The sequence below is a fragment of the Mycteria americana genome, chromosome 1 (assembly GCF_035582795.1).
Source record: "Mycteria americana isolate JAX WOST 10 ecotype Jacksonville Zoo and Gardens chromosome 1, USCA_MyAme_1.0, whole genome shotgun sequence".
In the NCBI taxonomy this organism is placed as follows: Eukaryota; Metazoa; Chordata; class Aves; order Ciconiiformes; family Ciconiidae; genus Mycteria; species Mycteria americana.
The window spans coordinates 213,025,515-213,051,803 of record NC_134365.1 but is presented as its reverse complement, the minus strand read 5'-3'; the positions used below and the strand labels follow the sequence as shown (position 1 = coordinate 213,051,803).

At 40.4% G+C, this 26,289-nt stretch overlaps 1 protein-coding gene across 19 annotated transcripts in view; it reads right to left on the bottom strand.

The window, feature by feature from the left end:
• NOX4 (NADPH oxidase 4) overlaps positions 1-26,289 on the bottom strand; it is a 185,965-nt gene that overhangs the window by 135,251 nt on the left and 24,425 nt on the right. For all 19 annotated transcript variants that reach the window (XR_012773838.1, XR_012773835.1, XR_012773834.1 and 16 more), the window contains 4 exons: positions 21,907-22,135; positions 19,691-19,855; positions 19,481-19,543; positions 673-733 (listed from right to left, as the gene is read on the bottom strand). Coding sequence is in view for 7 of the 19 variants with exons in the window: in XM_075491138.1 (XP_075347253.1) it covers positions 673-733; positions 19,481-19,543; positions 19,691-19,855; positions 21,907-22,135 (518 nt within the window). In the remaining 12 variants the exon portion in view is untranslated. The remainder of the gene's footprint in view (positions 1-672; positions 734-19,480; positions 19,544-19,690; positions 19,856-21,906; positions 22,136-26,289) is intronic.

The window sequence follows — 26,289 nt, the reverse complement described above, 5'->3', positions numbered from 1 at the left end:
TTCATAGGACACGAACAAGACCATGTTGTGTATTTGTCTTCCATACAAGGAAATGCTATGCTAAGCAAGAAGAAAGTCAGCCGCCAAGGAATAATGACAACTATCACTTGAGTATACAACTGCCACAGGGAGCAGCAAATTACCATTCTCCTCTGCAGGGAATCCTGGCTTACACCCCTGGTCTGGAGGACATTCAAAGAGCAATGGAAGAACATGGAAGAACATGAAAGCAACCTGTAATCTCAGTGTACCATAGGCGTTAATTAACCTGGCAGCCATCCAAACTGCTGGCATCAAAATCCGCTTATCTGGGAGCTGCACATTTCAGCTTTTCTGCAGACACTACTACGCACAGAGGCACTGCACTGCACAGGGGCAGCACGCTACCGAAAAATAAGAAAAAGAGGCAGAAACGGAGGAACACTGAAAATTATTACATTGCAATCAGAAGATCTGTTAGTAGTTGGGAAAACATGTTATCTGAAGAAATGTACATCTGAATAAAGCAGGGGTTGCATGAAGTATGTAATAAAAACAACTTTGGGAAAACAAGCATGAACGATCTTTACTGAGAATACACCGCGATCAAGGTACAATAGTGCTGAAGCCAGAAAAGGGTAACAGTCCAAGTAAAGGTATTTGTCTCTGAAAAGGAATTGTTTTTCTACATACCTGTCCAGTCTCCTACTACTTTAAGGTGGACCCCAAACGTTGCTTTGGTATCTGTAGGGCACTAAAAATATTAAATATATTAAGGACCACTTCTGAGTAACAAGAAAATAACAAAATGCATTCAAACCACAGTTGTTAAGACAGAACTTGGTGTAAATAGGTCATTCCTGAGCAGCCATACCAGCAGCTATACCCTTTAAAAAGCAAGTCTAGCATCAGAACAGTTCAGGAAGCTGAGCATGGCTAGTCTCCACTCAGTCTTAACCCTTTCTTCTGGTCACAGAGGGGTTTGGGATGAGCTTGTCCGGGGGTGTGATTTGGAACAGCCACTTCACTAAGCATTACTCAGCAATGATGAAAACTGAGGATACAACAGTACAGAAATACTCCCTCTACTATTGACACTTATCATTCAAAATCAGGAACTGCCCCATCACTCCTAAATCAAGGCATTTAAGAGACTTCTAGTTCTTGAATGTCAGGGCACATGTTTTCAAGCTTATCACTCTCACACAACTGACACTTTCTTCTAAAAGGAAACTGAGATTTTGCTGCACTGCACAAGAGCTTGGAGTTTGCAAAGGAAAAACACCACATTGCATGGCACATCAGAAAAATCACTTTGCAGCCACCATTCTCTCACTCTGCACCTATGCCCTCACCTCGGGGCTACTTACTTGTGACTATCAACACAGGAATGATATTTACAGTCTTATCCACACCACGGTATCTAAAACCCTCCAGTCAAGCCACGTCAAAGGTCTAAGGACCCCCCTCAGTTTTGTTCCCGGTTAGCTACAGGGAGATTTCAAATGCACTGTCTGGACAGCTTTTGCAGGTACACCAAATGATTTCACACATAAACAGGACAAGCAACTACCCCTCAAGAAAAGATTCTTCACTTCCCTTCTATAAACCAACACCATTTGTTTCTTTTTGATAGAAGATATTACTACTGAGTTTTGATGCCTTTCTTAGAACCTGTTAATGATTGATCCAAGCTCCATCATGAATACTACACCCAACAGATGACACTCCTGTGGTTTTTTTTCTACTGCTACAGACAAATATGAATTCTGACGAGACGGCTTAAATTCAAGGAACACATCTACATTATAAATAAAAGAGGCCCAGGTAGTGAATCCAAGCACCAAATACTCAATCATCCGCCATGGTTGTGAGGACACTTCTTGGCTCTGTTCTGGACCATTGCCATTAGCGTTCCCAAGATAATCTGTTGCGGAGTGGGAAACCACTGACCTCAGGGCTGAGGATCAGTTCCTATCAATTCCTTATTTAGCAGCAAGCACAGATAAAAGGTTAGTATTCTCTACATCTGGGCAAACCTAGAACAGGGAATACAATGTCCCGGTCACTCCATTTTCCTGAAGGGGAAGAGAATTCTTGTTAAGAATACTGATTACTAGACAGACTCATATTTAATTCCTTGTCATCTTTCAAGTTTTCCTGTAAAAATCTGGTACAGAAACTTAGAATCAATTATTTCAGCAAGTCTTAGCCTTCAAAAAATGGTATCAAGGGAGCGATGCAGGCAAACCTCACACAATGAGGCCAGTATTTGCTGTGGCTAGTTGCAATGTCTTCCAACAAAAATAACAAGACCAATTCTCCATATAAAAGTAGGTAAGCATGCTCTCAGCTAGAAAGTTGCATACTGGCAGCAAAAAGATCTTTTCTCCTGGGGGCTTCTGTAAGCAACTTTAGCAGAGTTTATTTTTCAGTCTGGGCTGTCCCAGGACTATCTGTGTTTCACAGGAGGTTGGGTGATTTTCTTAGTCCAACTATGTATAGTGGCAGTTCAGCACATCTTCTATAAAATTGTCTGTCATTCCCTCCTTCCATTAAAGTTAATGGCAGAATATCCCTTGTCTCCAGCCAGAATAAGTTCAAACCTGTTATCCTTTACATTACCCTTGTGACTAACTCCTTTCTGCAGTACTTTGAAAAAATTATCCAATAAAAAAGAGATTTATTTCTCTTTAGAGTTTAGGAAGCCTATTTTAATACTTATAACTGGGTATGAGAGTTCCTCAGAGAGTTCTGGAAAAATCTTACCAGAAGAAACACGCCCATTATCTAGGCTACACAGAGTGAATTTCCCCCAGTTCGAGAGAAAGATTGTAGATGGTCCAGCAAAGGGCCACCAAGACGATGAGAGGATTGGAGAACCTGACGTACAAAGAGAGGTCAAAAAGGGAATGTGCTTGTGTAACCCACAGAAGAGAAGGCTCAGGGAGATCATTGTCTTCCAATACCTAAAAAATAGCTACAGAGAAGATGAAGGTGCTCTCTTCACCACCATTCATGGTGACAGGACAAGAGACCAGGGCACAAGTTGCTTCAGGGGAAATTTCACCTGGATACAAGAAAAATATTCTTCACCATGGAATAGGTAACCAGAGAAATGGTGCAATTTCTCTTGCTAATTCAGCTTCACAGGTCCCTGGATAACCTGATCTACGGCCCTTGCACCAGAAGGTTGAACCAGATGATCTCCAGAAGCCTCTTCCAACTTAAGACTTTCCTATGGACCTGTAATTTTAACTTTGAAAATTGTATTTATGTTTTTACTGCACAGAACACTTATTTTACCGCTCTCCTCTCCGTAAACACAATTAAGTCTCCAAACTGTGGCTTTTTCCGGACTGTTAGAGAATACATTCCAGAAGCTTAAGAAAATATTCAAAGACAGTTTTTCAGAAGTTTAATCATGAAAGTGGGTAAACTTTCCCATGTTATTAACAGACCACTGGTATGTGTAATGAAGTGCAATGAAATTATCCTCTTATATATTTAACCTTCTTCATAAAATCACAGAATTGTAAGATAGCTGAGACCAGAAAGCACCTCTGGAGACTGGCTACTTCAACCCTCCTGCTCAAGCAGAGTCTGCAAGAGCAGGTGGCCCAGGACAGTGTCCAGTTGCACTTTGAATGTCTCCAACGATGGAGACTCCACAGCCTCTCTGGGCAACCTGTGCCACCCTCACAGAAAAAGTTTGTTTTTTCTTATGTTCACATGAACCTCCTGTATTTCATTTTGTGTTGTCCTGTCACTGGGTGCCACTGAGAAGAGTCTGGCTCTGTTTTTTTCACTCCTCCATCAGTTCCAGCTCTCTCACCCTCTCCTGATATGAAATATGCTCCTGTTCCTTAACCATCTTCATGGCTTTTTGTGCCCCAATAGGTCCATGTCTCTCTTGTACTGGGGAGCCCAGAACTGGACACAGAGCTCCAGATACAACTCACCAGTGCTGAGCAGAGAAGGGTCACTTCCCTCAACCTCCTGGCAATGCTCTGCCTAATACAGCCCAGGAGGCTGCTGGCCTTCTTTGCTGCAAGGGCACATTGCTGGCTTTTGGTCAATTTGATGTCCACGAGGACCTCTTGGTCATTCTCTGCTGAGCCATTTTCCAGTCAGTCGGTTCCCATCATATACTAGTACCTGGGATTATTCCTCATCAGAGGCAGGATTTGGCAATTCACTTTCATTCAATTCACGTTCACAGGGATACTGTCAGCCCATTTTTGCAGCCTCTCAAGGTCCCTCAAATGGCAGCACAACCACCTAGTGTATCAACCACTCTTCCCAGTTTTGTATCATTTGCAAACCAGTATTGACTCCTGAGGTACAGCACTACTGACTGGCCTCCAGCTGGACTTCATGCTACTGATCACAATGCTTTCAGCCCAGCAATTCAGCCAGTTTTCCACCTACTTCCCTGCCCATTCATCTACTCCGCACTTCATCCATTCCTCTATGAGGATTTTATGAGAAACTGTCAAAAATCTGGTGAATTATGATGCTCTTGTCCACTTTACATATCTAAGTCTCTGATCACCTATTTTACTTTTAATTTGCCATATCTCATCTTTAAAACACTGCACAGCTAAACACTGCTTCAAGATCCTTATTACACTCAGCTCATACACATGTATAAACTGACATCTATTTATGTTCTATGAAGCCAAGCACAAGCTGAAGCACCCTTTTGAATTGGAAATCAAGAGAATAAGCACATGAGCCTTGGTCAAATAAAGGCGTATCAAAGTGGCCTCAGCAATGCATGATGTCCCCTCTGCAGCTGTGAACAAAAACAATTGAAATTGTTTTTAAAATGTGTTTTGGCAAATAGTACTTGGATGTTCCCCTGCTCCTTTTAATCTGGGAGCCCTAAGAAACAATCCAGTGACTATTAAGTGTATTGTGGCGAGAGCTGCATGCAGCCCCGTATTTTTTCCTTATTGCCCAGTACACTGCCCAAGAGGACATTGTAAAGATTAGCCAGTCTCGAAATAAAAAAATGCTTTCTCTTAGTTCCTTTTCCATCAATGAACAATGTTTTCCAAACAGGTAAATCACTAACTTGAATAGTCTGTAATGAGAAAGGACATTAGACATTGATAAACAAAAGGTCACAAGCGGTAAGTTTTTCAGTAGTTCTTTCCATATTTTGAAGAGTTAAATGAACCCCGTTTGCTGCACTCATTTGATTAAAATGCTGTGGTACACAAATTAACTGTGGCAGATAGTGTAATTATGTGAAGCTATGTTAACCTTATTTGAACCTCAAGCTATCTATACCTTTAAAAAGTGCAAGATTTCACAGGTAGGAACGTCTACACTAATCAGGTTATCTGCCAGCATTTGGCCATCCTCCAAAAACAATTGAAAACTGAAGGAATTCTGTTAAATTTAATAGATCTGTGCAGATTTACACACCCAGAGAAACCAAACTATATTCTTAGCACTGGAAAGTTGATAGATTTCCTCAGAGCTGTTAATCACATGCGAGCAAGTTTACAATGCCTATTTTTATTTTATTTTTGTATGCATTTTCACATTCAAAGCAGTGAGAATAGTATTTTATATGTAGATAAAACATATGGAATACAGATTATTCTATATCTTGATGAAAAAACACCTTTCCATATATTTTTCTTTCCTTTCTTTTCAAGCTAACTTGCAATACAAATGCAAATTATCACATAGGGAATTTGCAACAATCCCTGGAGAACTTTATGCTTATAAACCACCAAATTAATTACAGTCACCAGTAGCTGTAGCTCTACTATTTATCTCTATGCTGAGATAAAATATAGATGATAATTTTTAATAATCTTAATAATTTAATTAATGTTTAATGCACTACTAGATTAATACATACTTGAAATGTATTTTATTTATCAGATTTGCATCGTGAACATGATTCTCAGTTGTCCTCTATGCCTTGCTTTTATATGAACACAAAGTGAGTGAACTAATTACTGTTAGATCATAGTGGTAGTAATTTACACACACTTTATATTGGTATAAAAATCTACTGGAGGTGATAAGTAGTGGAGAAATCTGTGCATATGAGAGCACAACATACAGCAAATGAAAACTATGTTATCAGCATCTGTATTTCCAGCTTAGAATACCCTGAATATTTAACATCACTGGTATGTACTCCCAGTCAAGAATCCTGCCCAGAATAAGAAACAGGACAAACCTTATTGAAATAATTTTAATGGTATTAAATACTATTGAAATATTGCCAAACACTCTTTTTAGACCTTGGGGTGCAGGGAGTTGGGGTGAGTCAATAGCAAACTAGCAAGAAAATAGAAAGTTAATTCCTGAAAGTTTCCAGTCCTTCTGTACGTCTCTACCGTAAGAATTGTGAAGACTCTTTAGAGAGATGTTAGGTTTTGATTACAGTGCTGTCACGGAAGCGCTGATGCATACACCAGGATAACATTGCAGAATATCTATTATCAGAAAAAAAGAGATGAAAGGGATGCCCAAGTTATGTACCCCAATGTGGCTCTGCAAATAAAGCTCCTTACAAGTTCCTGTGGAGATACTGCTCTCAAGCTGATGCACCACAGTTAACACCAACTTCTATGTTTGGTGCTGTAGTAGGTGTCCTGAGTAGTGCCCAAAGTTACAAAGAAGATCTGTGTCACAGCTGAAAGAACAAAGCAAAACCTCATCTTTGTCTGATTTTGGGAACTAAAAAGCTCATTGCGGTGTTTGTTTAAATAAAGGGAAACTCCTTCAAAAGGAGGCTTTCACTTCGGAGAAAAAGCCACGATATGATCCTAATATGGATTTGCAGATATCCTGGCAGGGACTGTAAACACCGCTGAGCCCCTGACCTCAGAGAAAAAGAAAAGGTTTTCAACTTTGTCAACTGACAAGAAAATGTGAACCTCAGAAGCTCAGTAAGCTGTAGCTTGTCTGGTTTCATACAGAACTGATATAAACATTCCTAAAATGATTCATCCTGACATTAGAAAATGAAGAGGAGTGATGACAAACACAGGCATGCTATATAAAGGTAGCCAAAAAATAGTAGCTAGACTTCAGTCTGACTCATAGGAGGTGAACTCTGTTACACTGGGCTACCCCTGTTTTAACTAATAAATCCCATAAGAAGCAAATTTCAGAGGAAAAAAAGTTAATCTGAGGAGTTACTCTTTTAAACACATCTCTGCCTCAAAAGCTAGGAAGTTCTCTAAAATGGCTCTGTTTATTTTTCTGTTTCATGTTACTTTACAGATTGGATTTTGTCTAAAAGCTTTCCCTGTTAAAGACTTGGCCTTACAGCTATCCTAATTTAACTGGCAGACATCACCAGACATTATAACATCTCTGAAGGTGGGGAAATCCTAACCATGGAACATGATTTAAGTATCAAGGGTGTCTGGATGATCAAGGCAAGACCACCATGCCTTGAATACTCATTGCTTCAGCCAGAGCCTTCCCATTGCAGAGCTGATTCCTTGCAAGCAGCCCAGCTGCAGAAACAGATCCCAAACACTTTTCCCTTTCGCTTTCCATCCCCCTATACTCCTTGTTGTACAACCCCAAACACCTGCAATCTAGCTAGTGGAAAAAAACACACCATAACACTGGGGGATGCTCAGGATGCATCACTGGTCAGCTGCAGTGCCAAGAAGGATCATTCTGGTCATCTGGGGTCTAACTTCTTCTGTAACATAAACCACAAACCCACACCCGCTAATTCCTGTGAGTCTGTAGTTCAGCATTTGCTACTTCACTCCCTGCAGCCTCAGTTGTTAAATTACTCTCAGTGTTCAAAACAATCTTTTTTTTTTTAGGTCTCAATCTATGAGAAAACACAAGAAAACACAAATCTTTACTGTAATAGATGTCTTAGGATTGTAAATAGATCAGTAGTTGTAAGTGTAAAATACATATAATGTTGCATAACATATTTACATTGTTGAATAAATAATATGAAAGTACTTTGTTTTCTAGTAAGTCTGTAATATCCCAACTGCTACTCTGTTGCCATTATGGATGCACGACAAAGATACACTTCCACAGACCAGTCAGTATTTCTTTGCTGCTGCAGCTCAAGCTAGGTAAAAAAGTTGCTGACTACCCTTCACCCCAGCAGACACATTACATTTCACAGAATCACAGAATGCACAAGTTGGAAGGAACCCATAAGGTTCATCAAGTCCAACTTAAAAATGTTTCAATCCTAGCAATATTCAGCCCATATAATTTATGCATTTCAAGTTCCTAGCTAGTGGAAAAAACAAGCCACAACCTTACGGTACGCTCAGGATGCAAGCCTTTGTCCTTGAAGGAGTAAAAGGCAGTAGAGCAGCGTTTCTGCCCAGGGCTGCCTCTCCAAGTCTTCCAAGGGTATGCAGACACACTGCCAAGCAACACCGCGCTGAGCTGACAAATGCATGAACAAGGAAACTGAATGGCACAAAAGGCTCCTTCTCCATCATCCCCGAGCAGCAGCTACGGCCCATCTCCAGACTCATGCTAACTGGCTGCCAGTGGTGTGCGGCACTCATGGAAGGAACCGTCAAAGGTTCGATAGGTTTTCTAGTCGGATCACCACTGAAATTGGTGGTGATCCAATTTCACCAAATTGGGGAACGCTGTGCCCCTCCAAACTACCCTGCCAGCACACACAGTATTTTGCCAGGCTAAAGCACAGATCCCAGCCAGTCAGCTGGTCTTACTTTTAGGACAGCAAGAGGCAAGGCGCTTCATTTCCTTTAATATTTTGTTTACATGTTAACTGTATTCATGCTTAAAAGTTGTGCTTGTTTTTTTCATTTTGACATTCTCCTGCACTTCCTAGACCTTTCTCTAACTTGACCTAGCAGCTAACCTAGAAGCACTACCTCTGATGGGAGAAAACAGGCTTCTCTGCTAAAGTCAGTATATGCTTGTTATATATTGTAAATTTACTTTCATAATATTGGAAAAAAAACTGCTCATGAGACGAATCTGACACCTTCTGTTTAAAATACCTGCTGAAGGAGTACTCAGGATTTAGTGAACTTGACTGTAACAATTTCTGTGTTCCCTTGATCCAAGAGAGTCAGATTTGTAAATCTGAATGAAAGTGAAGGTTTACTTAGGGTTTTTATACAGACCCTAAAACTACTAAGCCCAAAACCAAACCAAACCAAACAAACAAGTCTAAGGAAGTACTAAAGGCATCTGAAATATTAATCTATTCTATTTTTGTTTTCCTTAAATTCTTTGTCAAACAGCTGCTAGATTTTCTACTTCTATGAAGACCAGACAAGCTCTAGGGATTTCTTTAGTTTGCCAGCAAGATACTTCACAATATTTGTATTTCCCTAAATGCTCTGTAAATCATCTCATAAAGACAAGTTTCATAACCATGTGCACAAATCTTATTAGAATGTCATCATGTTAGATTTTGGTTTTATTGTATTCATCTGTCAATATGAATTTAGCTCTCGATGTCCTTGCATACTTTTTATCCAGGCAAACTTCCAACAACTTTTCAATTTTTTTAATGAAGTACTTCAGAATTTGGCCCCTAGGCTTTTCCTGTTGTGGATAGTTTACTTCAAGTTTACAGTACAGGACATGTGTTTCTCCATCATCTCCAGTTTTGCTCCCTGCGCCGTACGAAATTTCTTGCTTAAAAGAAGCTTAGAGCTAAAACTTCACTGCTAGACTATTAATACCTTCACTGATTTTAAATGAAGTCTGGATTATCCAAGGATAAAGACAACCTTGGCTCTACAAAACACCGGTTTTCTCTTACAAAAGCAAATGTGTTACTTGCGATGTTGTGTATACTCATGTATTATTTGCTGAGACCTTTCTGACAAGGTATCAAGCCCAAAAATGTAAATGTACAGATCAGGGCCATCATCTTGTAATCCCATCATGCCTAAATCCAGACACCAAATGGACTTAAACAGAGGTGCGGAGGTAACAAGAAAAACTCAACCTACAAAAAAATCAAACCAAACCAAAACCCTTAAAGGTAGAAAATGTATGAATAGCAATAGCATTTCTGTTAGACATAGACATATGTCCCATTATGTTTCATAATAGACATTTAGGTACAGTACTATAATTTGTCATGTATACATCCAGAACCCTCTTTCAGGTAATTCTTCTACCTACTCCGAGATGATTAATGGACTTAAGAGTTCCTCTGCCTGGGGTTCAGTAATTGTTACTTTATAGAATTTTAATTTGGATACTAATCAGACAAAGTATTCTTCCTCAATAATATATATTCGGATTTTGTCTGTGGATCTGAGTATCTGCATATGCAAACTTGTCCTCTCCCCTCCTCAAAACTCAGCTTTGACTTATTAAAGAACACGCACATACTGGCCCCCTAACTCGTTACATGCCGTAAATGCCATAGCAAGAATTTGACCATTCATGTATATGAGCAGAGAATCCAAGTCCCTCTGGACTTTTTCTTTTCTTACTCATACAGAACTGTATGTGGAAGGAAAGGAAGAAAGATGTCGCACTAAAAACCTTCCTGATGTGATCTGCTTCAAATTAACCATCTGCGCAAAAAGATGGGAGAACCAGCAAAGGGAACTTCTTGGAGCTTTTTATTACCAGACTCTTCCAGCTCCTACTTCAGTGGCATTTAAAAGCAGATTTGTTATGCAGCACTGAAGCAGGGGAGGTCAGAGCACATTATAACACAGGAGAAAATTTCTAGTTTCAAAGAAAGTTTCAAACTGCATGTTGCAGCTAGTTGAATCTCTGCTTACCTGTTACCAGAACTAGGCTCTAAACATTGAATGAAGGGCCAAAACTCTTTGGAGGATCTGAAGAAGCAGGCACTCATGTTAATATAAAGCAGATACTTCATAAAGTCCTGGAGTCTGAAGGCTGGGATCTTTGCGTTGGGTTCTTTGTTTTGGCTTTATTTTTTGCTTTATATGTACCACTTCCACTCCATCTGCCTCTATTAACTCCATCTCGTGAAGCTACTAATCAGTGGATATGCAGAGTACATCTTAAACAGAAAGGCAGAGAAAGCTCGACAAGAGTCTATGCAAGAGTTTATGCTGTGTCTGAGTATCAACAAGAGTACCTTGGGATACATGTATGTGTTAATTAAAAAAAAAAAAGGTGACCGAAGGACAACTTCAGTGCTAAAACAGTATTAATCTGAAAAGACAACAAACGTCAAGCTCAGTACATATATCTCTTGGAATGACAAATGAGGTCCTGGACAGCTTTATAGATATGAGTAACAGACAAGGACATTTATCCAAAATATTTAAGGTTGCACTGCTCACAGGAGCAGAAGAGGTGGTGCTCTTTCTACATAGACAGTCAACTTCTTAACAATGTAGATTAACATCTTCACATTAAGCCTTTTATCTTAATAACAGGTGGCTTTTTAATTGTTTCCAAAAGGGATTCTGGATGCTTAAAGGGGAACTGCAGGATGGGAGGGGGCATCCTACCAATGGTGCTGGGTCAGGAGGAATGATGGAGAAAGGAATGAAATCTCTATTGTCAAGTCAGTCAGCGAAGGTTGACCTATACAGACCAGGCAATGCTTTTTCTCTGCCTGAAGAGCCTGAGCTTAGTGGGCTAAGATTTATTGTTTCATCACTTCCAACAAAATGATGTCCCAAATCTCAGAGAAATTCAAGATGGATTATTTGCCTGAGTGACTTCGGTGAAGAAAGTAATTGTGGCTGGGTCACTGAAATCACTAGACAAGAACTACAGAGTGCAGAATTCAGTTCCCAGAAACTCCTAAAGCCTCCCCCCTCTCCAGCACCCACAACATCTGAAGGGGGATTGCCAGGGACTATAGCACGTTCTCTAGTCAATGCAATAATGTGATTCAGAGGATTTAAGGTTTGGCTCCTGTCCTGAATGTCTATTGGAATAGTCTCTTGCTCTCATACTACAGAAGTATAGATTAGCCAAAAGCACTCCCCTTTGTTTTGCACGACAAGAGTGCCAGTCTAGAGCAGGTGTTGTCTCAGTGTCTACCTATAATGCATAAAACTCTGACATCTCATGTCTTGGGTGCTAAAGTAATACTTCAGATACCTTGTTACGGTGAAGTGTCAAAATACCTGAAAAGATAATTTATTATACACACACATAATTGTCAGAAATGAAGGAGGACAAACCCTTGAGACCCAATATTTTAGCTGAAAAAAATATATAAATTACTACTCCAAAGAGCAGATCTATGTTGTTGCCATAAACCAAAACTTAATGAAGCCTTTCCATCAACTTCAACTTCAGCAAAGAGGATACTGCAAACTGACTCTTTCAATCACCACAGCACCTGCTACGCTTTCCTCCATAGCCACCACTGTAAAAGGCAGCAGTAAAGAAGCTTTGATGAAAGACTCACTTCTCTACTGCATGTACCATCGGTACTGATTTTGTTTCCTCCCCAGAGGTGGTACTTCTAGTTCAGAGATGGTACCCACTGAAAGAACAGTTTTGAACAGTTTGCACTGTTCCTTGCACCCACCAGAAGGAAGGACTTTAAACTTTAAGCTATTCAGTCAGCAGTTTAAGTGAGCTCTGAATTCACACCCCACGGCGGCAGAACAGTATCTCCTATTTTTGTGCAATGTAGATTTCAGTTCCAAGGGGAAACGGGGGCATGACAGCAGCTAGTGACAACCAAAACTGTCACAAATTTGAGATAACAGATTATTTGATCCTGCATTTGTGGATGTTTGTTTCAGAGCAGAAGTTTTCACCAAGCCTCATATCTGAGCCATCTCCAAATTTAGAAGAATTCATCTCTTGGTCTTGTCCTTATTTCAAGGTTTGTCACAATCTAAGTTCAACATGAAGTGATGTAATTGTTTCCTACCTTCTTTTGCCACAAGCAAATCAAATCAACACTACTAAAACAACAAGGTTACCAAGCTTTATGAGGTGCTGGGAGCAGACACCAGTCTTTTGGTAGCCAAGCTGTCTAAACTGCAGCTTGTGAGAGTTTGTGGTTTGCATTGACTCTGTAGTAGATTCAGCAGAGACCACATGAAAGGACCCAGCACATCTTCTGAAGCACTTAACATCTGAAAAACACAAGGCTATTTCCACGAGGCTTATTGCCAATCATTTCATGCCAATGCAAGAAATTCCAAAAACACAGCACAAAAGGTGACTTCTCTTGTAAGACACTAATATATACTCTAAACAGGAACCTAATTCTGAAGTCATTCATTAGCAAAAAAAGGAAGTGCACAGCCATAAATAGACAGTCCTATGGTTTCATGCTGCTGCAAATAATCAGTAGTGTGGTTAAGTGTCTGGAAAGAGAGGGAACTCAGTACTAAGTGGAAAATGTAAGATGGCAATGGAAAGAAAGCCAATGCTACCATAAATTGCAAGCCTGAGTCTTTTCTTGTTCATACAAGTTAAAATGAAGAGCAACCATAATGAAGTCAGACGAAACACTTTGCAAAATGTAAAAAAAAAGATGGAAGGATCTCCATAAACTATTTTTTTCCTTAGTTTTGATAAGAAGTGGGGCTTTGTATACTAAAGAAAGTGCAAGCAATGTTTTGGATATAGGAACTGTAATGAAGGACCATCCTCACTGCTAGAAATTGGTACTATGCTGACTTTTGTTTTCTTTTCCAAGGCTTTAAAGATTACTACAGACAATGACATTTAAACTGTATTCCACAGCAGATGAGTGCCATACTTTCTTCCACAGAGGTGTAAAGAAATGTCAGACTTGGGAAGCAGAGCACTAAAGAGATTTCTGATGTTTCTTTGGATGGTCTGATCTCAAGACCATATTGTGCACTTGGTCTGAAAGACAAATCTCCTTAAAAGGGTTCAAGTGGAAACACACAAAAATCATTTGTCCCTTTACAAACCCTCAACTAAAATATTTATTTACAGAAAATATTGCTCCCCACTACAGGTCAAAATATCTTGGAGCTGACTGTATTCTGCTCAGATTCAATTGTATGATGCAATAATATCCTATCTAAAATAAGTAAGCTGGACACAAGGGAGTACAGGACTGAAAATATTACTCACAGCATAGTAATAGTGTCACACAGCATGAAAATGTTTCACACAGCATAGTAATAGTTGTGTACAGTTGTGTACAGAAACCGGTGAAAGAAGCACAGTAAAACATGTTAAAAAGAAAGCATTTTGTCAAAGTGAAATCAAAGACAATGGAGCAATGAAGACAATATCACAGAATCACAGAATCACAGAATCACAGAATCATATAGGTTGGAAAAGACCTTTAAGATCATCGAGTCCAACCATAAACCTAACACTGCCAAAAACCATCACTACACCATGTCTCTAAGTACCTCATCCAAACGTCCTTTAAATACCTCCAGGGATGGCGACTCAACCACTTCCCTGGGCAGCCTGTTCCAATGCTTGATAACCCTCTCGGTGAAGAAAAATTTCCTAATATCCAGTCTAAACCTCCCCTGGCGCAACTTGAGGCCATTTCCTCTTGTCCTATCACTTGTTACCTGGGAGAAGAGACCGACCCCCACCTCTCTACAACCTCCTTTCAGGTAGTTGTAGAGAGCGATGAGGTCTCCCCTCAGCCTCCTTTTCTCCAGGCTAAACAGTCCCAGCTCCCTCAGCCGCTCCTCATAAGACTTCTGCTCCAGACCCTTCACCAGCTTCGTTGCCCTTCTCTGTACGCGCTCCAGTACCTCAATATCCCTCTTGTAGTGGGGGGCCCAAAACTGAACACAGTATTCGAGGTGCGGCCTCACCAGTGCCGAGTACAGGGGCACAATCACTTCCCTAGTCCTGCTGGCCACGCTATTTTTGATACAGGCCAGGATGCCATTGGCCTTCTTGGCCGCCTGGGCACACTGCTGGCTCATATTCAGGCGGCTGTCAACCAACACCCCCAGGTCCTTCTCTGCCAGGCAGCTTTCCAGCCACTCTTCCCCAAGCCTGTAGCGTTGCATGGGGTTGCTGTGGCCCAAGTGCAGGACCTTGCACTTGGCCTTGTTAAACCTCATACAATTCACCCCAGCCCATCCATCCAGCCTGTCCAGGTCCCTCTGCAGAGCCTGCCTACCCTCCAGCAGATCAACACTCCCACACAACTTGGTGTCGTCTGCAAACTTACTGAGAGTGCACTCGATCCCTTCGTCCAGATCATTGATAAAGATGTTAAACAGAACTGGATGTTAAACAGAACTGGAATATGAAGGTAGTAGCCCACTATGAACTACCTAGAACTGGCCAGCAGGTCAGTTGAGGGAATGCCAGACACTGGGTCATCCCCTCATTACCGTTCCCAGACTTCCCAATGGATAACAAAGTCAAGGAGTCAGACTAGTGAATACAAAGTCACACTAGTGAACATAAAACAGTGGAAGCACGCTTCAAAAATGGAGTTATGACATAAATGCCAGCTTCCACATCGATCATGAGAGAAAAAGGGGATCTCCGAGTGCCTGAACTTCAGAGTGTACAAGTGACATTGCCAGCAGGTCGAGGGAGGTGATGCCTCCCCTTTATTCAGCACTGGTGAGGCCACACCTGGAGCACTGGGTCCAGTTCTGGGCTACTGGACTGGGCCACTACAAGAGAGACATGGACATACTGGGGAGACTCCAACAAAGGGCCATGAAGATGATTAAGGGTCTGGAACATCTCTCCTATGAGGAAAGGCTGAGACAGCTGGGTCTGTTCAGCCTGGAGAAGAGAAGGCTTAAGGGGACCTTATCAATGTATATAAATACTGGAAGGTAGGGTGTAAAAGAGGATGAAGCCAGGCTCTTTTCAGTGGTGCCCAGTGGCAGTACAAGAGGCAATGGGCACAAACTGGAACACAGGAGGTTCCCTCTGAACATCAGGAAACACATTTTTACTGTGAGGGTGACTAAGCACTGAAATAGGTTGCCCAGGGAGGTTGTGGAGTCTTCATCCGTGGAGACATTCAAAACCCATCTGGACATGGCCCTGGGCAACTGGGTCTACGTGGCCCTGCTTGAGCAGGGGTTTGGACAGGATGACCTCCATAGGTCCCTTTCAATCTCAACCATTCTGTGGCATGGTGCCTTTGACAGCAGAGCCAGGTCACAGGTTAGCAAAGAAGCCAGACTGGCAGCTCTGCGTTCAGAGCAACAGGGATCTTGCTTCTCCAAATTCCCATGTGCATTTTGCACCAATCAATTCTGCTCATTCCTTCCATCAGCAGGGGTAAGAATGCTTTCAATTGACAAAAAGGAAAAGAAAATAAACGCCACTGCACACATTTCTGAACAATGCTTACCTCTTTATGCTCACTTGGTTACAGTTCAGAGCTCCCTCTGGCTCCATGTGGGAGCCTTGCCAGAGTGCAATGGGAGTGGGTTCAGGCCCTTTACACAGCCTCCCAGTGTTTTCCTCCACCCCGGCATTATGTAAGAAACTGAGCTAAACTGTAAATATTACACAACCTCAAAAAGGGAAGGGACTAGTAAAATATCTGCATGACTGCTTCACACTGACTCATCCCTTCCTTTCAGCTTTTGCTTACAGTCCTTGCTTAGAGTATAAAGATATGCCTGAACTGGTCACTTCTTGTCTTTTAAGCATACTCCAGGCACAGTGAGATGTTTCATCAGCTTAGACAGGACATCACATTGAGCCTAAGCAGGACAACAGCGCCAGGAAGAAGGCTGCAGCCTTCCCCCTAGCTCTGCTGCAGTCATCACTGCACCGTGCTTCCAGCATCCCAAGCCCCACACTCCCCTCATGCTGCTCTCACTGTGGCTCTGAGCCCCACGCTCCTACACCAGCCTAGAAGAATAACCCAGGGATTATCATCATCCAGCAAAAGAAGCAGCAGTAGTGTTTGAGCTTGCTTGGTAACTGCAAGTAGGTCAGATGGGAGCAGAAAAAATACTGAGTTAAGCTATTGCCTACATACTCTATAAGCACAGTCTTGTGTCTGGCATCATATTAAACAACAACAAAAAAAGCTTTCTAAGCAGGACAGCAGCCCAAGGCATATTCTATGACCTAGAAAGACATGTGGAAACGACTGTCCCCTGCTTAGGCTGGGCAAAAAGATTGTCATAAACCTAGACATTTCAAATCCTCATTATGCTGTAAAACAGCCATTTACCCAATAACAGCATTTCTCCAGCATAGTTGACATTATACCGAAGTATGTTTGTGGCAATAAAAATGAAGGTCAGTAACTCATGTCTTGTAGTAACTTTGTATCTTGTAATAGTTAAAACAGGTATCTGATCTTGAAGGATATGCTGTTATGCTGAAGGATATCACTGTACTTTAAAGTGTAAAGCATTGAGCATGAACAGAAATTGCCCGGTCTAGTGTTACATACTTAAAATATAATGCATTGTGCATGAGTGGAAATTGCTAGTTCTAATGTTACGTATTTAATACGTGACTGTAAAAATTATACAAACTGTAACTTATCAACCAGACATATATATGAAATATACTGCACATTATCTATGTTATTCATATTCACTAAGAAAACTCAGACTCACAACAAGATATCTATTTTCCATAGCTCCTAGATCTAGAAGCTTTTGTGCAAAAATCATTTTTCATAACATGCATTTTTATAGTATGCCATTTTAAATACTGGATGAAATCCTCAACTCATGCAAAGAATCTTCAACAAATCATTCTATTCAACTTCATCCCGTGATCTAACCCAGTAGGTCCATGTCAGAAGTCTCTTTTCTGATAAAAACTCTCATCATAACGAATAAGAAGTTTTGCCAGAGAAAAGACTACTGAACCAGGCCTAATATCCTTTCATGACATTATTTCTGGAAATTAGAATCACACGATCTGTTGTTTTAGCCATGTCCTAATGTAAGAAAAGTAAATCTTTATAACAGTCCCATAGTTTCCAAACTGCAATTACTACTAATGATCAAATTATTACCATTATTTTAATTTCCACTGAGATGGACAGTCAGAAATCAAGAACATGATGTTTTGAGATTAATGTTTAAATAAGATATGTCCACTGGTATAGAACAGGTGCAACTTTATTAAATATAGCTATGCTAGGGCCAAAAGAGCGTAAGAGCAATCTGAGACTTATGATAAATTCTTCAAATTTATTTTCTGACCACCAAACTAATAAAAAATATACATAAATACTGATTGAATCATTCTGCACAAAAAACCAGCTACCATTCCATCAGTACTGCAATGCACATAATTTCTCAGCATTGCATATCTAGTTATCTTCACACACTATACAGAGGAAAGCCTTAAAAATTGCCTACTGGAGTTAACACCAGATAAATAACAAACGCCTCTGCTTTCTCCCAGTTAAGTGACTAGCCAGGAAAACTTTGCAAAAATCAGGCTACACAAGTGCCAGTATTGCTTCATCAAGCTATACAGACGCAGCTTCCTTTAAATGAGACTCACTCCCAGATTTACAGCACAAAATTTATTTTGGATGGAATTTAGTGTGGGTTCCCTTGTGACAGTACCTGCCTGCTGGCTCGGCATATAGATATATAAATTAAAAAAACAAAGCAAAATAAAACACCCCACAAAACCAAAGAGCTGGGAGTGGATAGGACCTGGTTGTGCCCTCTGAATCTCAAGTAACATTAAAACATCTCAGCTGTTCCATAGCACTAGGTACAGTTCAGTGGGGATAAAGTATCAGTTATCAGTCCAAAGAAAAGAATCAAACGTGAATATTTATCTCCACCATCTTCCTGAAGAAGAATCAGGCAGAAGAATCAGTTCCAGGCAATCCTAAATTATTCCCTTTGGAAGGAAAAGGCTGACACTAATATTCATTCAACCTTAGACTCTGCTTTTTGTAACAACATAGCCAGTGCAGTACTGTGATTTTCTGGTAGCATCTCCCAGGCCTCTGCACTGCTCGCTCCTGGAGAACTTCAGATATGTTTATATACAATTTCACTTTATTCCAGTCTGTCTCTGGGGGGTCCAGTTCCCATTCTAGATCAATTGAGCTGAGTAAGTAATAATCCCAGTGTTGTATGACTTCACTGGTATTTCACTTTAATCGATATGTCTCTTAATATAAAAATAAATCAGAAGACTATTTTAGAAACTTCTTTTTCAAACTTGATATTTTTCTAACTTTGGAAAAGGCAGTTGCAGGAATGCCTTTTCATTGAATAGGAAAGACTACAGAAAATTTATTACAATTTCTGCTCATTCTGCGTTAAGGTCTACAAAAATGGCTGAAACCTCTTTTATGAAACAATGATCAAAATCACATGGATTTTTTCTATTTATTTATCATTGGTTTTCACTTATGGAAGACTTTGAAAAAAGTTCCCATTATCATTTTCTCAACAGTGGAGAAAATTAAATATGTATTGAGTACTGTCATACATAATAATAATTCCATTTCATATTCATTGGTACCCTCATAAATGAAACATAAGCTCTTCTGGAGGGAATTTTCACCTTGAAGGCAATAAAGACCATTTGCTTACCAAATATAAATAAAAGGGAAAGTACAGAAAATAATCATATTTCTTACCATTGTAAGGGTGAATGGATGGCTTTCCAGTGCAGACACTCTTGGACAGTGTAGAATAACATACTGAAACAAAATCAGCCAGAGAAAACAAAATGATAGAAAAGATATGTTCAACACATTCAGTGATGGGTTAGTACATACAAAGTGAAAGTCATCCCTATAGACAATGCTATGTGAACAGCAGTGACTTTTAGGGGCACATTAACTCACCTGACCAGGCCTTGCTTTAAAGTCATCTTTCATCATCCTCACTTCAAGGACATTGGAGGGATGGCTTATCACTGAAGTTACTGTGACTGGTTTATTGCTGCGGATGTAGCGGTACAGCCTTTCCACACAGTACAAGCACAGAGGTCCAGAAATCCAAAACCAGGTCTATGGGAGAACAAAAATATGTTACCTCAAGGACTTTTCATTTTATGTTTTCTAATTTCAAAACTACATGAGTGCCTGCAGGACCTCATTTCACATCTATTGTGGAACAGTGTTTTGGTCACAAGTAACCTCCACATCTCTCTACGTGCAGAAATCCAAGCGCATTATGGACGCTTAATCAGTCTAACCGGCAGCATCATCCGCAAGCACAAACGATTTCAATCATAAAACTCATCAGCAACAAAATGCTAATGACCTCATTTGCAACCATGTTACTCTGGTTTTATGCAGTTAGATTGCAACTGGTTTCAGCAGTGAATGACACAGGACATACACTGTTTCAAAATCTAACAGACCAGAGTACTATAAAACTGGTTAAGCTTTATGGAAAAACACTTTCTGGTTTGCAATATTATTTTACTATTACCTTCTTTTAATCATCTCAGGTACAAGCAAAAAAACTAAGAAAGAAGCAACTCTTGTGCTACAGAATTTATGCTTATGTAAAGCTAGTGTAAAATCATAGACAAGGGAGAGAAATGGGCACTTTTGAATCACGATTCATTTGCCCCTGTGGAAGACGTGTATGCTAGACAAATAATGCCCTGGAAATGCCCATTTCTCTGCACTGATTATACAGGGAGCCCTGGGTGACTACCTCAGATGGAGACATTTGCAGCTGCTCAGCTAAATCCCGCCCTAAGAGTCAATTACTAACAGCTTATGGCAGAGCTAAATACTAATTCCACATCTGCTCAGTCATTCAAGCCATGGCACTGAAGTGCCCTCAACCCTCATCCATCTTCCCTTCCCAATTTTTGAAGTTACACATCAGCATCTCTTGCAACTAGCAGAGTATTTAATTTCCTCAAGCACCTCTGGCCTTAAAAACTTCAGTAGCTCACAAGACCTAAGGCTTTTTTTTTTTTTTCGACTTGGTATCACTAAGTGCATAAAACACTTCCAAATCCAAAAAAGTCCTAAAATAATGTTACAAGCTGCCATGAGAACACTGAGTGGCTCCTCTCTTCCCATAAATGGCTCTAAAGTAGACATCTTAAGCCCCAAAGAAGACTGTTTGATGTCCTGTGGATCATATGGAGCCAGATATACATTGATGCTTGTAATTCAGGAGTATTATCACAACAAAATACAAATCCAAAGAACTTTGTTGGAGGACTTCAGGGTAGAATTTACTGTTTCTTACTATGATTACATGCTCCATAGTAAAATGGGTTCCCACTGCAGCTAGTAAGGGACATATGTGTTCTACAGAAAACAATTATAATACGAAGAAACTCCTGTGAGGTCTGTTATGGGACCACCTTGAATGGTGGGCCTCAGACTTGTGAACTCCATATCCCCAGACTTCCTCAGGCTACTTGCCAATGCAGTGCAGCTCATCTTTTCTCAAAAGAAAAGAGAAAATTTGGATGAAGAAAAAGCTGCTGCCACAAAACGTAAAGAAAAAAAAGGAAAACAGAAAACAAAAAAAGAAAAGGCTTTTCTATCCCCACTGTCATCATACTCATTTACCCATGTCACATATAAAACAAGCCTCTCTGCAAACAACAGGCTATACAAAGCCAAACCACAACCAACTGCAACCCAGAAATGAGTATTAGGACTTGCATCCGCATGGTAAAAAAGAGAACAAATGGAGTTTGATTATTTCAACTACCTACTGCCACACAATGCTTACAAAGGGACCTTATGAATATGTTATATAAATGTTTGCTCTGAAGTGCTACACTGTAATTTAAAGTCACATTTATAGCAAGACCAATACATCTCTTATAGTGTCATACAAAAAAGAACATTACAGCCAATCTCTTGACATTTTTCCACCCTATTCTATGCACCACATTGTAATGCAGTTCAGGGTTTAATACAGATTGTTTTTCCCCAAGAAATCTTTGAATGCTTGAAAAGGTTTTAATAATATTTTCCATTATTAAAACATCTGGTCTGGAAAAGCAATAATTAGTGGTTATGGCTGACTGAAAGACTTGGCATGGCTTGTAATACCTGAAACGTCGGATCATACAGACCTCTGGGAAGTGTGACTGGAACTTGGGTTCCTCAGAACAAATTCTCATAAAGTTATTTTGTACAAAGGGTTCTGGTACTGATAAGTCCTCTGGGAAAGGCTCAGTAGTATAGTTAGGAAACGTCTCTTCAAAAGCCTTTGGCACCGTCGTATTCTCTCGGAGTGTTTTGTTAGGATTAAAGCAACCGGGAGGGTGTTCCTCTAAGTTGGTCTGGTACTTCAGCACTCCCCTACAGGAAAATAAAAATAGCAAAGACACTGAAGTAACAGTCAAAAACAAGCAACTTATCTTAATTCAGAGAGGGTTTTAGAAAGCAGTCACAAGGCTCATCTTCTGTAAGAATTTTTATTCCGTTTGCTTTCAGGACTTTCAATGAGATTGAAGCTTTGCAACAATAGAGCCCTCTGTCACTAGAGGCAAGGTTTAACTTTTCCAGCTCATTGGCACTCCTCCACTGAACAGCCTCAAGCGTAATACTGCTAGAAAGGGGAAGATATTGTGGGAGCCTTGAAAAAAAATTAAATAATCACCTTTCCAGTTCAATCACACCCAGGCTGTTTTCACTCATCCTCCCTACAGTCAGCAAGCCCCATTTTTTAAGGCAATCTGTAGCAGAAGTGGCCTAAGTTGCCAAATCATAAACTGCAGGAATGTTCCCACTACTTGGTGTTTATCAGGTTTGCACACAACGGTATAATTTGCTCCTTTGAATATCATCTTGTCAGATAGAAGGAAAAAAGAAAGTCCTGCATGATAGCCAAGGGAACCTTTCTTCCGAATTATTTTGTGGGGTCCGTGCTTGTTTTTTAAACTAAAGTTAAATTTATAGTAAAATGAAGTGAGAACTTTGCAGCTGGAGGTAGAAACTATGAAGAAAGAAGTGGAAACCTGCGATACTCTGGGATATCTCAACACATTAATGAATCATTGAAAACGGGGAAGAACTGGTAATATAGTAATAAAATTCCCTGGAAGTACTACTTGCCTCCAAATCTGGATTTGATGACAGTAAAACCACAAGGAGGAATATTTAAAAACCCAAAGGGCTAAAGGACCGCTGTATAGGATGGTGCTGGGTGGGAAATAATGTGTGTTGAGACGTGTCCTCTGGGTGCTAGGCCATGTGGTGAAAGCTCATCTCAAGTATACGATCAAACATAAGGACATATGCTCCCCCCTCCTCTCCCCAACATACACACACAGCAGCAGCAGTGACAGAGTTTAATTCACAAGAAGAGAAAGAAGTAGGGTTTCTGCAATATTCCCAACTTAAATGGGTTCCGACAGGCTACTGGCAATCTTCCCTACTGAAATGCAGTCCTGACAGCTAGTAACAAGATTCCTGCATGGTCCAGTGAATAATGTACAGTTTGGAAGTTAAACCTGCTCACTCTAAATTCCACGTCCGACCCTGGGAGAATCACTTGGGAAGCAACCATGTGCCTACACCCATGCTTCTGTCTGTATTTATTGCCAATCATGCCTATCGCTTGCATCTGGCATCACTGTTGGTCATCGCATATTTGCAAAGTGACAGATACCCCTAGCATTAAGCTTGTTCCCTGCTCCATAAATATTATGGTGCCTCATGGACTTAGCTGGAAGTCACAGCACATGTGATATTTTTTCAATCAACCTTGTGTGCATGCCTGCCAGCTGCTCTCGCAGCTTCTCTGTTCTCAGAACATCCCAAAAGAGGATTCAAAGTTTTCCTTGAGACATGAATAGCTGAACTGCAAACATGAGCATCCCCTCCAGTGATCTCTAGTTTATTTAAACTATTACATACATGCTAACTGAGTGGCAAACTGGGATGACAAAGCTGCCTGTTAACAGCAGCTGCAATGACTCCCATTTCTGAAGCTGTCAAGGAAAGGCAAGTTGTCTTACACACCCAAGATCAGCTCCCAGAAAGGTTGAGTTCTGCACAACTCTTAAGGAGCCTAAAATATATCCTCACATATTTATTCAGTACAACACTTTAATACATAAAAATTGATATATGGATGCCACTAAGTAGGAGACAGACATCCTTTGCAAACAAATATGGGAGAGACAAAAAGGGCAAGTCATATGAAAGTGCCTTACTAGCTGAGCAACACAGCATGCAGTCTATTTGCATGGGCATACATCAGCCTCTGCACCAATTTTCCACCCCCAAAATAGAGACAACATGCACTTCCGGCTAGAGCTGGAAAATGTATATCACTATTTCTTGAAATTTTTATGATGATAAGCTAGAGGTCAATGGTTCTCAATACTTAGATAGGGAACTACACTGCTCCTACCTTCTCATCCATCTTCCGCTGCTCAACTCAAGGTGAGTTGCTTGAGGGGTCTCCTAAAGGTCAATGTGTGGATGGAATCTTAAGAATTTTCAGCCTTCGGAAGATAAACCCTTGGATAATTCTAGTGACTCTTATTCTCAGCTCCTATGAACCAGCATAACCCACTTAACTCCACAGTAGTACCAAATTTTAACCAGCTGAGGATCAGGCTCCAAATGTTTCATATGTTTTATAGCTCCTTATATTCGTACTAGAAACATCAAGCTTCTGTTTTTACATAAACTATTTTTTGTTGTTGCTATTACTGGCTTAAAATATTGATAAATTAATGTAGATATGCACCGAGCCTTAAGCCACTAAAATATTTGAAAGTCACGTCGCAAGAAGTACAAGAGCAACGAAAGTCTTTAAGAATAATTCCCCGAAAGATTCTCCTCTCCCTTAGGGTAGGGATGAAAGAACAAACCAATTACATATAACAGATGAATCATGTCACTTTATATACTGCTGAGAAGTGCCTGGCTACCCTGAAGAAGAGGATACTGTAAGAACATACCTATAATAGTTTGAAACAAAACAAAAATCCAGGAATAATGTGGAAATATGCAAAAGGAGAGACTCCCAAGACCGGTAAATCCTCACCCAACCTGCCTGCACAGTCCAGCCACAGGAAATGCCTTGCTCTGTAGAGTAACTGGCTATGTGTCTGCAAATCTCTAAGACATGCCATGTAGGAGTCACTTGGGCACCTAAGCGTGGGTGCCTAAGCTTCCTTTATTCTCAGAAGAGATCTTCTAATCAATATCACCAATGGAGCCCAGAAATCAATCCAGCTGACTTGAATGTAGATTTTTGTAGCAGCAGGTTAGCTGAAGCATTCTCGAGGCTCCATTGACTGTATTTATTAGAACTCATTAGACTATAATGGGAGACAGATACTTAGAAAACATGTAGAGACCTACATTTAGGCATCTTAAACTTGAACTGACTCCCACTCTTCATGACTCATTCTTCTCCCACTTTTAACTGACACTCTGTTCTTTTAGAATCGCACTGAAAGGCTTTCCAATTCAATATTAAGGAGGTTGTGTACAAGAAGATGCCTGTTTAATGCTTGGTGTATTCCTGCAGCCTTGGTTTGTGAACTTCTCCAATTAGACTTCTTCCTTCATGAAGTGGCAACATGGTTAGGAAGACAATGGGCAAAGGATCATACAGTGAAGGAGATGAATTAAACTGGACATGAAAAATACTCCGAAGGCAATCACTGGAACAGATTGCCTAGGGAGGTTACAGGATCTCAGTCACCAGATGTTTTCAAGAAGTTAGACAAACACCTGTCAAGAATAATTTAGCAAAAGTTCATCCTGCCCCAGGATGGGGAGAACAGGTTAGATCCATCTTCCCCAGCTATGAACAAGAGCTATGCCATAGCAAAAAAACCCAAAAACCCCAAAAAACAAAACAAAACAAAAACAAAACAAAAAACCAACAAAAACAAACAAACAAACAAAACAAAAAAACAAACCACAGATAACTGGAATTGTGTCCAGGAGTTTCAATTGTTTTGAACTCATTATTTCAATTCACCAGATCTCAAGCTGCGTTTGTTTTGTTCAACAATATATTCCTACTGTGATCTTGCTAGGCCTAATTACCTTTCACTGTTTACTTTAAGCAGTGGTGCCGAGTTCACACAGACATTCCAGCACCCCATGTTTCAGTAAATGTTTGATGACATGGAGAAATAAACCTCGTTCAAATACATGTTCCATTCCCTATACCAATCTCTGCACCTACATCCACAAAGGAAACTTCAGATATGTTAATGGACCAGGTTTTCACACAGAGTAACTTGTGGAAGCTGCTTTACCTTGTGGTAGAGCTGGGCTTGTTTGTGCCAGATACAGACCTGACCATCAGCTTCATGGGACATGAACTGGCACATGGTCTGATGTTTGTGAAAGCAAGAAGAAAAACTAGTAAATTTTGTATCATAGCAATGAGAAAGAGATAATTAGGGAGAAGCCGTTCCTTCCCTCTCCTTACGAGTCAAAATGGAAGGTAGAGAGGAAAGAGAAAGGGATGAGCAACT